Genomic DNA, 16259 nt, shown 5'->3' on the forward strand with positions numbered 1-16259 from the left:
CATATATATAAAACATAATATTGAACAGGTTCAATATTAGCAAAAGACCTCATGTCATAAGTAGCTTTGGTGCTCCAATATTCCAATCTTCTTGTTGAATATCTGGTTACCAGCTTTCACCTAATAATTGGCCTGAGCATTCCCCAGACTTTTAAGCATTTCAGTGTTTTTCAGAGGATATTCTTATATTTTATCTAATGTTGCTATTTTCAGAGGGAAGATTAACTGAATTAGTCCACCATTACCCCCCCAAAAAGAAAGTCCAGTTATAATAATAAAATAGGCCCAGCATAATTCCTCCACACTGACCTCTGACCACATCCTCTGACACTGTCCCAGGCAATAATGTCACAGATAAATACCAGATGGCCCATGTACCAGGGGACACCCTCACAAATTACAGCCACCACTCTGTGTAACTGTTATGCAGTAACAACTCCACACAGTGACATCATACATAAATGTCACCCCTCAGTGCTCTGGGAGATAACCCAGAACTATATTACTCAAAAAGCCTATGTTGGGCACCTGCCATGTGCTAAGTACTGGAGTTACAGCAGAAAATAAGACAGACAAGGTTCCTGCCCTCATGGAATTTACCGTCTGGTAGGGGCAGTGGACAATGAACATGTAGCAAATACATAATTTCAAAGAGTGTAAAGTTCTATGAAGAAAATAAAAGAGGGTAATGAGTCAGAGTGGGCAGTGCTACTTTAGATGGGATCTCTGGGAAGACCTCTCTGAGGAGGTGGCATTTCAGCTGAAACCTGAAGGTTGAGAAGGAGCCAGCTATGGGAAGAACTTGGGGTGACGCATACTAGGCAGGGAAATAGAAGTGCAAAGACGCTGAGGCAGGAGCGTCACTCTCGAGGAACAGCAAGGAGGCTAGTTTTGCTGGAGAGGAGTGACCTAGGAGGCAAGTGACGGGAGGAGGGGGAGTGAGGTTAGAGAGGGAAGCAGGGGCCAGATCATACAGAGTCTTCTCTTGGCGGGCCGTGGGAAGGAGTTTGTTTTTTAAGAATAAATGGAGGGCTTCCCTGGTGGCCCAGTGGTTGAGAGTCCACCTGCCGATGCAGGGGACACGGGTTCGTGCCCCGGTCTGGGAAGATCCCACAGGCCGCGGAGCGGCTAGGCCCATGAGCCATGGCCTCTGAGCCTGCGCGTCCGGAGCCTGTGCTCCGCAACGGTAGAGGCCACAACAGTGAGAGGCCCGGGTACCGCAAAAAAAAAAAAAAAAGAAGAAGAATAAATGGAAACCCAAATGGTGCCAAGTCATTTATGGTCTGAAAAGATCGCTATGATCAATGTTAACCAATCGGAACTGTCATGTGTAAAGATAAGGCCTGGTTCCCCTCAGTGCCACCATCCCAACTCTAAGAAGGGCAGCTCCTCTTTCAGGAAACTTGCTTCCAAGCTCACAGGTGACACACCTCTCTCCAAGCCCGAGAGAAACATGCTTTCTGATTGGACAAATCCAGGAGCATGTTTCTAAGCTTCTTTAGGTGGAATCGGGCGGAGCCCACTGTGACTGATTACAAGCTCTCCCTCTCTTCCAATCAGACCGCTATTAGGGAGAGTGCTTGTGTCCCATTCCCCTGGTGAGATGAGTGAGTCCTGTGATTGGCTCTCCTTGTATGAGTGACAGCAGACGCACCTTATGGGCGCAAAGACGTGGCTGCGCTGCCCGGCCCTGTCGGGCGCTGAGGGTTGTGCAGGAGGAACCCCGAGCTGTCAGGGCGGGCGTCCTGCTCGGTGCCCGCCACCCCGCGCGCCGCCTGCACTATGGCCGCCCCGCCGCAGCTGCGGACTCTGCTCCTTGCGATCAACGCACTGTTGCGCAAGCGCCGCTACCACGCAGCGTTGTCCATGCTTAAGGGCTTCCGGAACGGGGCTGTGTAAGTCGGGCGGTGGGGCGGGGCAGCGGCTGAGGGATCGATCTGATGGGGTCGGAGAAGTGGGTTCCGGGACCGGCGCCGCCGCGCTGTGCGCCCCTGAGCAGCCCTAGTGTGTCCCTAGGTCTCTCGGTGTCCAGTATCGGCGCAGTGGGCGCTGGATTTTGGGTTCCGAGCGTCTTCTGAGCCGGGGCTCCCACTACACTGTTTCTGGGTCTTCCGTGCTTTGCAACCTGGACCTCTTGCTTGACTGCCTCCCAAGCAGCCCCTGTCTCCCTTCATTTGGGCCCAGTTTCCCCTCTCCCGCCGCTGTGTGCCCTTGTGTCTAATGGAAAGCTGGACTCTGGCCTCTAGCCAGCCAGCGGCCCTGCCTCTCTGTGCTCCCTCCATTAAGGTGCGCGTGGGCTTTCATCCCGCTTCTCAGTTCTCTTTTGTAAGTCGCTTCTGGCACAGGGGACTCCTGATAAGCCTCAGGCGTGATGTAAATGAAGCTGCAAATATTTGCTGAGCAAATTGAAGACCTGCAGAAGAGGTCTTGGGGTCATTTCCCCTGGCTAGTGCCAGGACGGGAGCTCAGCTTCCTTTAAACTTCATGCATAGCAGCTATCATTTATTGAGAGCCTACTGTGCCAGAACTGGGGACGCATCAGGGAACAAATGGAAGATATGCGTGCTCTTGAAGTTGGCATTTTAGTGGCAGCATGGCATGATTGTGTGGATGTGACCACCTTGGTTTGAATCCTGGTGCCCCTTACCTGCGTGATCTTGAGCAAGTCTTTTAGCTTCTCTAAGCCTCAATTTCTATAAAATGGGGCTGATAATAGTACTTACACTGTCAGAGGCTTGAGTCACTATGTGTGAAATGCTTAGCACAGTGCCTGGTATGTATATAACTGTTGGCTGCTGTAATTATTGTTCTATTCACATGGATGTCTGACTGGCTCACTCCTTCTCCTTGTTCAAGCCTCTGATTGTCACCTCCTCAATGAAGCCATCCCTGAACTTCCCACCTCCTTCCTTACTGAATTTTTCTCCATAATACTTACCACCATCTGACACTAAGTAGTTCACTTATGTATCCTGTTTTTCTACTGTCTTTCTCACTGGAAAGTGAGCTTCATGGTGATGCCAAAAATCTTGGCTCTCTGTGCACCAATGCCAAACAAAAACAGAGACAGAGATTTGGAAGAAAAGAAGAAGCTTTATTCTTTGCCAGGCAAAGGGGAAACACAGCCAGCTAGCACCTCAAGAACTGTGCCCCCCCCGTCTCTGGGGAATAGGGCAAGGTTATATAGCCGGGACTGGTGGTCTGGTAGGTGATAAGGCTCAAAGTAATTAAGGTCTTGCAGTTAGCTTCTTGCCTTATTTCCAACAGTCACAGCTGGCCTCAGGCAGCCTGGTAATTGGGTCTGTTTGGTAATTGGGTCTGTTGGCCTCTGGGTTGTAGGCCTGTGACCTTCTTTCTGAAATGCAGACCTCACAAGGGTTGATTTGCTACCAAGTGAGTGCAGGGAGTGTAAATACCAGGTGGATAATGTAATTCACACGGGATCAGAGAGTGTTAGGGGCAGGGTATAATTCACACAGAGTAAGGGAGTGATAGGTACAGGATGTAATTCACATAGTGTCAGAGAATATTAAGAGGTTAGCTTTGTGAAGGACAAATCTAGTTGCAGACACTACAGAATAGTAACAGTTAAAATAAAACTAGGTTTGATGAACTCTTTCAGTCCTGTTTATGCTGTTTCCCCAGGCTGTTCATTGTTACTTTATTTTCCTTGTCTATCAGAAAAGTCTAATTTCTATTTTTGCTGCAACAATGGGGACAGAAAGTTTAATCTATTTTGTTCCTTGCTATATTCCTAGTACCTGGTACATAGTAGGCTCTCAAATATTTATTGAATGAATGAATGTGCAATGTAGGAATTGCCATTGTCCCCATTTTCTGGATGAGAAGACTGTGGCTCAGAGAGGAAGATTCATTGCTCATGGTCAAGTCACTTAGTCAGGGTTGGAGCCAGGATTCAAACCCAAGGATACCTGATCTCAATGCCAGCCTCTTGGCTTCCATGGGCACCCAGAGTCAGGGAGAAGGTGGTTCCCGCTGGGTCTGGCCAGATCATATCAGTCATGCTTTGGTGTGACCAGGGTAGGGTGGGCCCTGAGATAACATCAGTGGGCCCAAGCCCATCTGTAAGGACCTGGATTCAAAGTGGGGAGACTGATGATTAAATTACCATGGCAATACCAGATGATCAGGAACGTTTTACAGAGGAGGTGATGGTGCCATTTTGAAGGCTGAGTTGGAATTTGCTGGGGGTGATAAGGGCATCTCAGGCAGAGGGGATGGTTTGAACAAAGGCCTGGAGGTGGCTGTTTGTCAAGAGAGCCCATCCATTCAGGGAGGCCAACTTGGATGACTGAGAACTGAGACGTATGAACTGTGTGAAATGTAACTCATTTTGATGCTCCACTCCTAAATATATCAATGTGCATCTCTGAAAATAAGAGCATTTTCCTATATGGCTAGATTATCATGATTACATTTAAGAAATTAATCATAATCCTATAATGTTGACTGCTGTCCAGTTGATAGACAAAGTGTTCCAGTTGTCCGCCAAATGTCCTCTATAGCAAGTTTGTCTAGACCAGGATCTTCCAGGATATCACACTGTACCTGCGTATCCTTTAATCCTTTTTAATCCAGGGCATCCCATTTTTCAAGATGCAGAGTGATCCTGTGAGTGGTAGTAAGTGGCTCCCACCTGAGTTTGAGGAGTTTGGGTAGGGGGCCAAGCAGATGTAGGGAGTTGGGGGTATCGTTCTGCTTGTGTCTGTGGTATAAGGAAGGACCCTTTTAGCCCTGGCCAGCTGGAGGAGGCCAAGGGTCTCTTTATTCAGGGGAAAGAGACATGACTTTGGAGGAGGTGGAGCAGAGAGCTTGCTGGGGCCAGGATGAGGGCCCTGCCCACAGCTAGGCAGTGAGAAAAGAAGCCATTCAGTGTGGCCACCACTACAGTAACACTGCTGTCACTTGATCACATTTTTTATTTGACTTATTTTTTGAAAATTAGGTAGCATATTCACAAAAGGCATAAAACGTTAGAACTTTATAGAAGTTTACGCACCTTGCTCTAACCAAGCATAGAGCACATATACAGCCAGCTCGTTCTTGTACAGCTGTGTGGTATTCATTCCACTGGCTGCTGGGTCCATGATTTGTTTACCCAGTAGCCCCCTGTGGATAGACACATGTTTGCTCCCAGTCTTCTGCTGTTTCAAGCAAGCCTCACAGATCCTCATATGACAATATGGGGCTCATGACAGTTGTCTCAAGGAGGCTGCCAAAGATTTTTAGACCTTATAGCCTGGTAAGATTGGGGCCAGACAGCAGGAGAACTTGGTGGGGCAAGGGGAAGTCCAATAAAGAAGAAAAAGAAGGGCAGAGACACTAATATTGGTTGAATTAGGAACTTTTACATGCACTATGTCCTTAACTGCCAGAAGCAACTCTGAAATGGAGAATACTTTTTTTTTTTTTTTTTGTACGCGGGCCTCTCACTGTTGTGGCCTCTCCCGTTGCGGAGCACAGGCTCCGGACGCGCAGGCCCAGCGGCCATGGCTCATGGGCCCAGCCGCTCCGCGGCATGTGGGATTTTCCCGGACCGGAGCACGAACCCGTGTCCCCTGCATCGGCAGGCGGACTCTCAACCACTGCGCCACCAGGGAAGCCCGAGAATACTTTTAACTGATGGGAGAAGGGAGGCTCAGAGATGTTAAATGATTTATCCAAGTGTGTACAGCAAAACAGGGCAGGGCTTTGGCACCAAATATTATTTCCTTTGTACTACCCACTTTGGTTTGGTTTTTTTTCTTTTTTTTTGGCCACACCAAGTGGCATGCGGGATCTTAGTTCCCCCACCAGGGCTCGAACCCGCACTGCCTGCATTGGAAGTGCGGAGTCTTTTTTTTTTTTTTTTTTAAGAAGATGTTGGGGGTAGGAGTTTATTTATTTATTTATTTATTTTTGCTGTGTTGGGTCTTTGTTTCTGTGCGAGGGCTTTCTCCAGCTGTGGCAAGCGGGGGCCACTCTTCATCGCGGAGCGCGGGCCTCTCACTATCGCCGCATATCTTGTTGCGGAGCACAGGCTCCAGACACGCAGGCTCAGTAGTTGTGGCTCACGGGCCTAGTTGCTCCGAGGCATGTGAGATCCTCCCAGACCAGGGCTCGAACCCGTGTCCCCCGCATTAGTAGGCAGATTCTCAACCACTGCGCCACCAGGGAAGCCCAGAAGTGCGGAGTCTTAACCACTGGACTGCCAGGGAAGTCCCTGTACTATCCACTTTGAACCCAGCTCTAACTTGAAAGCCAGAATTATTTTCCCTCCCCAAATGATGTCAGGATTAGGGATGGGGAGGGGGCACATGGAGAGAGCAAGAAACTGATTCAGTGGTGCTGTAGTAACTGTTTTTCTTTTGTTTCTACAGCTATGGAGCCAAAATCCGGGCCCCTCACGCACTGGTCATGACCTTTCTCTTCCGGAGTGGCAGGTACCCATCCCCTCTGCACACCCTTCAAACTGGGAGAGAATGTGGTCACCCCTCAGTGCCAGGGCTGTTGCAGTAGCTTCCTAGCTGGGTCTAACCTGTCGGCACCACCACCTCCTAAAGCACAAGTCTGATTCTATTTTCGCATCTCGAAAATTCCCCTGGCTCCTCACTGTCCTCCAGAGAAGCCCAGCTTCCAGGTGTGGCCTTCAAGGCCCTCTGCAGCCTGACCTCAGGGACATCCCCCCTACTCCCCCACATCCACCCTGGGGTGCCCTTGGCACCAAGACTCACTGCCATTCATTCATGTGCCACATGAATGGCACATTCTTACGTTTCTCATGCAGTACCCCCCACCAGGAATGCCCTTTCCTCTTCTACCCCACCTTTATTTCCTTCCTAGCAACCCATACCAGTTCTCTGAGGATCACTTTTTCAGGAAAACTGTTCATGACCTACCTTCTGCCCTTGTTCAGACTTCCTGGCCTTCGTCTGATCTCCCATAACTTCCCTCAAGAAACTTCTCAGAAATCACTTTGGGGTCTAGTTTTTAATGTATGTAGCCTCATCTGGAGCTTATAAGAATCACACATGGGGGACTTCCCTGGTGGCTCAGTGGTTAAGAATCCGCCTTCCAATGCAGGGGATGCAGGTTCAGTCTCTGATCAGGGAACTAGATCCCACGTGCATGCCGCAGCTAAGAGTTTGCATGCAACGACTAAGGAGGCTGCAGGCTGCAACTAAGGAGCACACATGCTGCAGCTAAGGAGTCAGTGAGCTGCAACTAAGGAGCCCACAGGCCACAACTAAGGAGCCCGTGAGTTGCGGAGCACACATGCTGCAACTAAGGAGCCCGCCTGCCACAGCTAAGACCTGGCACAACCAAAAAAAAAAATCACATGTGGACACCCTACTACTCAAATCCAGCTTGCAAGTTTTTTTTTTTTTTTTTTGCTGTGCTGCACAGCATGCAGGATTTTAGTTCCCCCACCAGGGATCAAACCTACGTCCCCTGCAGTGGAAGCATGGAGTCTTAACCACTGGACCACCAGGGAAGTCCCTGTAAGATCTTTTCTTTATGTATTTTTCCTTTTTATTTATTTATTTATATTTATTTATAATTTTTGGCTGTGTTGGATCTTCGTTGCTGTGCACAGGCTTTCTCTGGTTGCGGTGACGGGAGCTACTCTTCATTGCAGCGTGCGGGCTTCTCATCGCAGTGGCATTTCTTGTTGCAGGGTATGGGCTCTAGAGTGGGCAGGCTTCAGTAGATGCAGTGCGTGGGCTCAGTAGTTGTGGCTTGTGGGCTCTAGAGCACAGGCTTAGTAGTTGTGGTGCACGGGCTTAGTTGCTCCACAGCATGTGGGATCTTCCCGGACCAGGGCTCGAACCTGTGTCCCCTGCATTGGCAGGCGGATTCTTAACCACTGCGTCACCAGGGAAGCCCTGTATTTTTCCTTTTTAAAATTTATTTTTGTTTTAGTTTTTGCCCTCCGAATCATTTTTTTAAATTGAACTCATTCATTTAGTAAATATTTATTGAGCATGTGCCAGACACCCAAAGATTATTATTATTTTTAATAAATTTATTTATTTTTATTTATTTATTTTTGGCTGCACTGGATCTTCGTTGCTGCGCATGGTCTTTCTCTAGCTGCGGCGAGCAGGGGCTACTCTTCGTTGCGGTGCCCAGGCTTCTCATTGCGGTGGCTTCTCTTGTGGCGGAGCGTGGGCTCTAGGGCACCCAGGCTTCAGTAGTTTTGGCATGCTGGCTCAGTAGTTGTGGCTTGTGGTCTCTAGAGCGCAGGTTTGGTAGTTGTGGCACACGGGCTTAGTTGCTCCGCAGCATGTGGGATCTTCCCGGACCAGGGCTGGAACCCATGTCCCATGCGTTGGCTGGCAGATTCTCAACCACTGTGCCACCAGGGAAGCCCCCAGACACTGTTTTTAGGTGCTGGGGATACAGCAGTGAAAAAAAACAGAGAATGATCACTTCCCTTGTAAAGCTTGCATTCTAGCAAGGAGTAGCAGAAAATAAACATAATAAGGAAAGTATATGATATGTTAGAAGATTGTATGGGCTGTGGGAAAGAAATATTAAAGCAGGGAAAGAGGGAAAGGGGATCCAGAGTGCTGGAGGAGGGGCAGGCTGCAGAACTAAATAGGAAAGGCCTCAGTGAGAAAGTGACATTCAAGTAAAGACTTGAAGGAGATGGAAGAGTTGGCCAAGTGGGTATCAAGGGAAAGAGTGTTTCAGGCCAAGGGAACAGCCAGTGCAAGGGTCCTGAGGTGGGATCATGCCTGGTGAGTTTGAGGAGGCTGCAGCAGAGGGATTGCAGGGGAGAAAACAAAGAGAGGAAGGCCACAGGGGTAACCTAGGCCCATCCTGTCCAGCTTTAGGTCATAGAGAGGAGTTTGGCTTTTCCTTTAAGTGAAACAGGAAATTGTTGTAAGAATTTGTATAGGGACATGCCACTATTTGACTTATCTTTTAATAGTGAGAGAGTGAAGAGTTTGCTGCTAGGGGTCAAGGGCAGAAGTAGGTGTAAAGTAGGAGGCTGTGGCAATAATCCAGTTGAGTAACTGTGGTGACCCAGACCTTGATGGTGGCAGTGGAGGTGAGAGGTGTTCAGATTCTAGAAACATTTTGAAGGGAGGATTAGTGCCAACACTTGACAAGTGGGAAATCCAGCTTGCCTTAAAACTGTCAGCGCTGGGCCCATGTTCCTATGGGCTGAGAACCAGCTAACTCCTGGCTCTCCCCACTCACCTGGAAGACTTCTACAGGTCCCAGAAGACACACTTCAAGGTCCTTCTCCAGCCTTGAGGGCCCTTGCATTTGCCAGCCCTGAACTGATCTCCCAGAATACACTCTGCTCCTCTCCCTGGTTCTCCTCACTGCCCCCTAGTGATTTTTTTAAAAATAAATCAACTCATCTGTCCTACTTAAATGTTTGCTTCTCTCAGGATAAAGACAAAACTTAGCACGGCCCCGCCTATCCCCCACAGCCTTTGCCCCACACATTTTCTGCTCAGGCCTTAATGGTTTCTCTCTGTTCCTTTACTCCCCATTCTCTGTCCCTCCTCAGGACTTTTGCACGTGCTGATCCACCGCCTGGGATGCAACTCCTCTCCCTTCCTGACCTCACTGACTCCTCATTCTTCACACCCCAGGATCATGTCTTGTCAAGGTCAAAGTCTGACCTTTGTGTTGTGATTATTCATTTGATAATTCCCTCTCCCTTTAGATCATAAACCTCATGAGGGCAGCAAGCAGATCTCTTTTTTCTCAGACTTGTATCCCCAGATCCAGCACATAGTACATACTCACTCGCTCATTCATTTCTTCACATCTTCACTCCAAAAAAAAAAAATTTATTGAGCACCTACTATGTGCCAGGCCTTGTACTGGGGGCTGAGGATGAACAAACCAGATGTAGACACCACTCTCTGGTAGCTTCCACTGGGATGGGGTGGGAGTTGGGGGAGATAATAAGCAAGTATATAAATGTCAGGTGGTGATAAGCTATGAAAGAAAAGTTGGGTAAGGGAACAGAATATGATGGGCGTTCTTTTATGTAGAGTGGTCAGGGAAGACCTTTCGGAGGAGGTGGGTTGGAGTCAAGGCTGGAATCCAGTGAGGGAGCAGCCCCAAGGACATGGAGCATAGAGGCCCAGGGTTGAATTAGCATCGGCCCATGAGCTCCTTGCCTGGGTCAGTTTTGCGTGCCAGGTGGGTGAATGCCCTGGGGGTGGCTAGGCCTGCACTCATGGTGGCTCCCTGTGTTTGTGCAGCCTCCGGGAGAAGCTGTGGGCAATCCTGCAGGCCACGTACACTCACTCCCGGAACCTGGCCAGCTTTGTGTTCACTTACAAGGGACTCTGCGCCCTGCAGTCCCACCTCCAGGGCGAGACCTACCAGGTGCACTCATTCCTGGCTGCCTTCCTTGGGGGCGTCCTGGTGTTTGGAAACAACAATAACATCAACAGCCAGGTAAAGGCCCTCTCCTGGATGTGGGTTGGGGAGAGGGCTGGAGGAGGAGTGTGGGACAGGATTCAGGCATAGAGTTGGGGATGGGAGTCAAAGAAGACAAGCTCTTGGTTCCCTTCCGGGTCCGAGGGTCTGTGGTTCACCAGTCCCTGTGTGACCTTGGGAAGGTCACTTCCCCCTCAGTTTCCCGCTCTGTTAACCAGGTGCCTTGTTGGAATTCCATGATTCCCCAAATCAATGTGTGTGCAGCTCTCTGGGGCAAAGATTTAAAAAAACAAAACAAAACAAAAACACAAAACACCACTCTGCAGTGATGTGAGAAAAAAACATGACCCTGGAGTAAGATTTTCATAAAACAAAACATACAACATTCAAAGAATTGTCTCTTATTCTGTAACTTGCCCTTTTTTTCTGGTTAAAGTTCTGTTTTTTAATGAGGTGATGAAACTAAATGCTAATCGTTGCTGCTGCTCCTGTTTTAGCATCCTTCTTGGGCAATATGAAAGTTGGCAGTCTTTCCAATTTGCCTCCCTCAAATTTCTTAAATATTCTTTTTTTTTTTTTTTTTTTGCGGTACACAGGCCTCTCACTGTTGAGGCCTCTCACTGTTGTGGCCTCTCCTGTTGCAGAGCACAGGCTCCGGATGCGCAGGCTCAGCGGCCATGGCTCACGGACCCAGCCGCTCCGCGGCATGTGGAATCTTCCCGGACCAGGGCACGAACCGTGTCCCTTGCATGGGCAGGTGGACTCTCAACCACTGCGCCACCAGGGAAGCCCTTATTCTTAAATTATAAAAATAATATTTTATTTTCACATTTTAAATAATGCAAACTAAGCACCCCCTATGTGCCTGGCACACTTCTGGGTGCTTAGAATACCTCATGATAAAATTAGAAAATAAATTGGAAAGAATGTTCCTGTCCCCCACCAAATGTCCAGCCACTGTCTAGAGATAGTCACTTTTTTTTTTTTTTTTTTTTTTTTTTTTTTGTGGTATGCGGGCCTCTCACTGTTGTGGCCTCTCCCGTCGCGGAGCACAGGCTCCGGACGCACAGGCTCAGCGGCCATGGCTCACGGGCTTAGTTGCTCCGCGGCACGTGGGATCCTCCCGGACCAGGGCACGAACCCGTGTCTCCTGCATCGGCAGGCGGATTCTCAACCACTGCGCCACCAGGGAAGCCCGAGATAGTCACTTTTTAAAAATTAATTTTTATTGGAGTATAGTTGATTTACAATGTTGTGTTAGTTTCTGCTGCACAGCAAAGTGAATCAGTTATACATATACATATAGACAGTCACTTTAACTGTATTGTGTAGCCTTTCAGAACTTGTCTGTTCTTGTGTCCTTGTATGTAGTAAGAGTTTTCCACCAATGAGATCATACTACATTTTTTTTCATGTAACAGTGTATCTTGGAGGCCTCTCTTGTCATTCCCTTATCCTTTATAACATTAGTAGAGCCCTCTGCTGATGGGATGGACCAGCCTTGATTTCACAGTCTCCTCTGGATGGACATTTAGAGGCTCTTTAGCCTTTGGCCATCACACACACACACTGCAGTCTACATCTTTGTTCAGACATCTTCCTGTACTTATGTTAGTCTGTCCGTAAGTTCCTAGACATGGAATTGTGGAATCTAAGGATATGAGCATTTTGTATTTTGGGAAAGTTTCCCCAATTTTGTTTTTTTGATAGAAATTTCACTTGTCTATGAACTTCCAAAGTCTAGGAATCCTGGACACACCCGTCTCCTTCCCTCTCCCCTCCTTTCCCTGACCCCTGGCAACAGCTGCTCTGACCTCCATTTCAAAAATGTTGTCATTTCAAAAATGTTGTCATTTCAAAAATGTTGTCATTTCAAAAATGTTATATGATAGACATTTCTCCAAAGAAGACATACAGATGGCCAACAGGCACATGAAAAGATGCTCAAGCTCGCTAATTATTAGAGAAATGCAAATCAAAACTATAGTGAGGTATCACTTCACACCAGTCAGAATGGCCATCATCAAAAAGTCTACAAATAACAGATGCTGGAGAGGGTGTGGAGAAAAGGGAACCTTCCTACACTGTTGGTGGGAATGTAAATTGGTGCAGCCACTATGGAGAACAGTATGGAGTTTCCTTAAAAAACTAAAAATAGAGTTGCCATATGATCCAGTAATCCCACTCCTGGGTGTATATCTGGAAAAGACGAAAACTCTAATTTGAAAAGATACATCACCCCAGTGTTCATAGCAGCACTATTTGTAAGACATGGAAGCAACCTAAATGTCTGTCCACAGATGAATGGATAAAGAAGATGTGGTGTATATATATATATATATATATATATATATATATATATATACATATATACATATATATATATATATACACACAATGGAATATTACTCAACCATAAAAAAGAACGAAATAATGCCATTTGCAGCAAAATGGATGGACCTAGAGATTATCATACTAAGTGAAATAAGTCAGACAGAGAAAGGCAAATACCATATGATGTTGCTTATATGTGGAATCTAAAAAAATGATACAAATGAACTTACTTACAAAACAGAAACAGACTCAGAGACATAGAAAACAAACTTATGGTTGCCAAAGGGGAAAGGGTAGGGGAGGCACAGATTAGGAGTTTGGGATTAACAGATACACACTACTGTGTATGAAATAGATAAACAACAAGGACCTACTGTATAGCACAGGGAACTATAGTCAATATCTTGTAATGACCTTTAATGGAAAAGAACCTGAAAAAGAATGTATATACATATATATGTATATGTATGTGTGTATAGCTGAATCACTTTTTTGTTTTTAACATCTTTATTGGAGTATAATTGCTTTACAATGGTGTGTTAGTTTCTGCTTTACAACAAAGTGAATCAGTTATACATATACATGTGTTCCCAGCTGAATCACTTTGCTGTACACCTGAAACAAACACAACATTGTAAATCAACTATACTTCAATTTAAAAAGATGTTATATAAATGGAGTCATTGTAGTATGTAACCTTTGAGGATTGGCTTTTTTCACTCAGCATCATTTCCTGGCAGTTCATCCAAGTTATTGTATGTATTAGCTGTTCATTCCTTTTCATTGCTGAGTGGTGTTCCATGTTATGGACATACCTGTTGAAGGACATCTGGGTTGCTTCCAGTCTTTGGCTATTAGGCATGCAGCTACTCAGAACATTCTTGTACGTGTTTTTGGTGAACGTAAGTTTTCACTTCTGGGGTAAATACCCAGGAGTGCAATTGCTGGGTCATATGGTACATACATACTTAGTTTCATAAGAAACTGATGAAGCATTTCCAGAGTGATTGTACTGTTTTACATTCCTATCAGGAATATATGCGTGATCCAGTTTCTTCACATCCTAGCTGGCATGTGGTTTATTACATTTCAAATTTTAGACATTTTGATAGGTGTATAGTGCTATCTCATTGTGGTTTTAATTTGCATGTCCCTGATGCTTAGTGAAGTTGAACCTTTTTACATGTGCCTATTTTCCTTCTGTGTAACCTCTTCAATGAAATAACTGTTTGTGTCTTTTGCCCATTTTCTAACTGGATTGTTTCTTTTTTCACTGTTGAGTTTCGAGAGTTTCTAAAAATATATTCCAAGTACTAGTTTTTGTCAGATATGTGTTTGTAAATATTTTCTCCCAATCTAGCTTTTCTTTTCTACCTCTTCACACGGGCTTTCACAGTGGAAAACTTCTGAGTTTTGATGAAATCCAGTTTATTAATTTTTTTTCTTTTATGGATTGCGTTTTTTTGTTGTCAAGCTACCTTTTAGTTTCGAGCAGTGGAAATATATTCATTTTTCAGATTTTTTAATGAAAAAGAATAATAAAGCCATAAACAGTCACATTTAAATGCCTGCTACGTAATCGTTTCAAGTCACCTGGCACGCAGGCGGCGCCCCAGGGTGGCAGAAGGTTCCCGGTGGCTGGGCCCACCTGTAACCCCCACCTCCCTGTCATTCGCTCCCTCAGATCAACATGTACCTGATGTCACGCCTCCTGTTTGCCCTGTGCCGCCTGGGCGTGGGGAAGGGCTACATCCCTGAGCCCAGGTGGGACCCGTTCCCGTTGTTCACCGGGTTACTGTGGGGGCTGGTGCTGTGGCTCTTCGAGTACCACCGGCCCACGCTGCAGCCCTCTCTGCAGTCCTCCATGACCTACCTGTACGAGGACAGCAACGTGTGGCACGACCTCTCGGACTTCCTCATCTACAGCAAGAGGCGCCCCTCCGAGTAACTTGGCCCCAAGGTGCTCATGGAGGCTCCCGCACCCAAGTCACCATCGGCGGGCTCAGCTCAAGATTGGCTCCATCAGCGAATCATCCCAGGGGATCCGGCCGTTTCAAGACCCGGGGTCTCAGACTCTAACTTTTATTAGCCCGGGGCTCCATTTGCCGAAGTGAAAGCACTGATTTTCAGACCCCATTAGGTACTCTTGAATGGTGGAACGAGCTGCCAGATCAGGCTGAGGAGCCTTGGGCGTGGTGACAGCTGTGCTGCTGACTCTGTGAGACCAGGGAAAGTCACACCCCACCCTGGGCCTCAGGGGTCATCGCACTCAGAGGAGGGCACTGAAGTCTCTTTCTGGTGGGTATGTTTTCCGACCGTTCTTCTGGAACAGAGGGCTCCTGGCTGGTGGGTAGTGGGTTGCAAATGCGTTTTTAGAAAATATTCAGTTCCTCGTCTTAGGTGTTCTACTGGAGAAGCTCTAGCGTTTCCACTGTCCAGTAGAAACACGATGTGAGTCATATACGTGATTGAAATTTTTTTAGTAGCCACATTTTTTAAAAAGTGGAGGGAATTCCCTGGCGGTCCAGTGGTTAGGACTCTGAGCTTTCACTGCCAAGGGCCCGGGTTCAATCCCTGGTTGGGGAACTAAGATCCCACAAGTCGTGGGGTGTGGCCAAAAAAAGCGGGGGGGAGAAGCAGGTGAGATTAACCTTAATCATATCTTTTAACCCAGTATTTCTAAAATATTATCATTTTAACATGTAATAAATGTAAAAGTTACTGAGATATTTTACATTCTTTTTTCTTGTAGTAAGTCATCAAAATCAGGTGTGTGTTTTACACTTACAGCATTTCTCAATTTCAACCAGCCACATTTCAAGTGCTTATTACTAGCCACATGTGGCTAGTGGCTACTGTTTTAGATAGCACAGATAATATGCTCTACCCTCGCAGAAAATTCTAGTGGACAGTGCAGATATAGAGCTAGAAGACATGGGTTTGAGTCCCCACTCCACCACTGTGTAACCTTGGGGAAGTTTCTTAACTTCTCAGAGGCTCAGTTTCTAGTAAAGTGAGGGTAATCATAGTAGTACCTGGTGTCCACATTGGACTTGTGTAACTACAACGGCTGCCTCTACTAATTACATCCATGTAGTGAGCTCCTACTTCCTCTTGGGTGCTTTGCACTAATTATTTTTATCCCATTCAGAGACCTTGCAGGTATGTATTTTGATCTCCATTTCACAGATGTGGAAACTGAGGATCAGAGAAGAGAAGTAACTTGCCCAAGGTAATACAACTAATAGTATGACAGCCAAACCAGGGTTTGAACCCAGATCTATATGATTTCAAAGCTCATGTTTTTTTAGTGCCTTACTTTAAATTTAGAAACCTAAACTATGCTATGCAAATGTTAGCTAGTTATAGGGGTGCAAACTCAAATGCCTATAGGGGCCTGACAAGTGGTATAAATGATAATGTTCTGGGTGCTATGCAGTTGGGAGTGACAGGGACGTGGGGAACTGGAGACTCGTGTGCCAGACTGATTTTTGAAAACCACCAAGCTT

The 16259-nt window shown here is 46.6% G+C and overlaps 1 protein-coding gene across 1 annotated transcript; it reads left to right on the forward strand.

The window, feature by feature from the left end:
- Positions 1-1617: 1617 nt before the first annotated feature.
- Positions 1618-15477, forward strand: PXMP4 (peroxisomal membrane protein 4). The gene is made up of 4 exons (XM_059039111.2): positions 1618-1895; positions 6381-6443; positions 10236-10434; positions 14435-15477. The coding sequence occupies exons 1-4, from the start codon at positions 1783-1785 to the stop codon at positions 14696-14698; spliced, it is 639 nt and encodes a 212-aa protein (XP_058895094.1). The 5' UTR covers positions 1618-1782; the 3' UTR covers positions 14699-15477.
- The last annotated feature ends 782 nt before the right edge of the window (positions 15478-16259 follow it).

This window comes from Kogia breviceps, chromosome 14, assembly GCF_026419965.1.
Source record: "Kogia breviceps isolate mKogBre1 chromosome 14, mKogBre1 haplotype 1, whole genome shotgun sequence".
Classification (NCBI taxonomy): Eukaryota; Metazoa; Chordata; class Mammalia; order Artiodactyla; family Physeteridae; genus Kogia; species Kogia breviceps.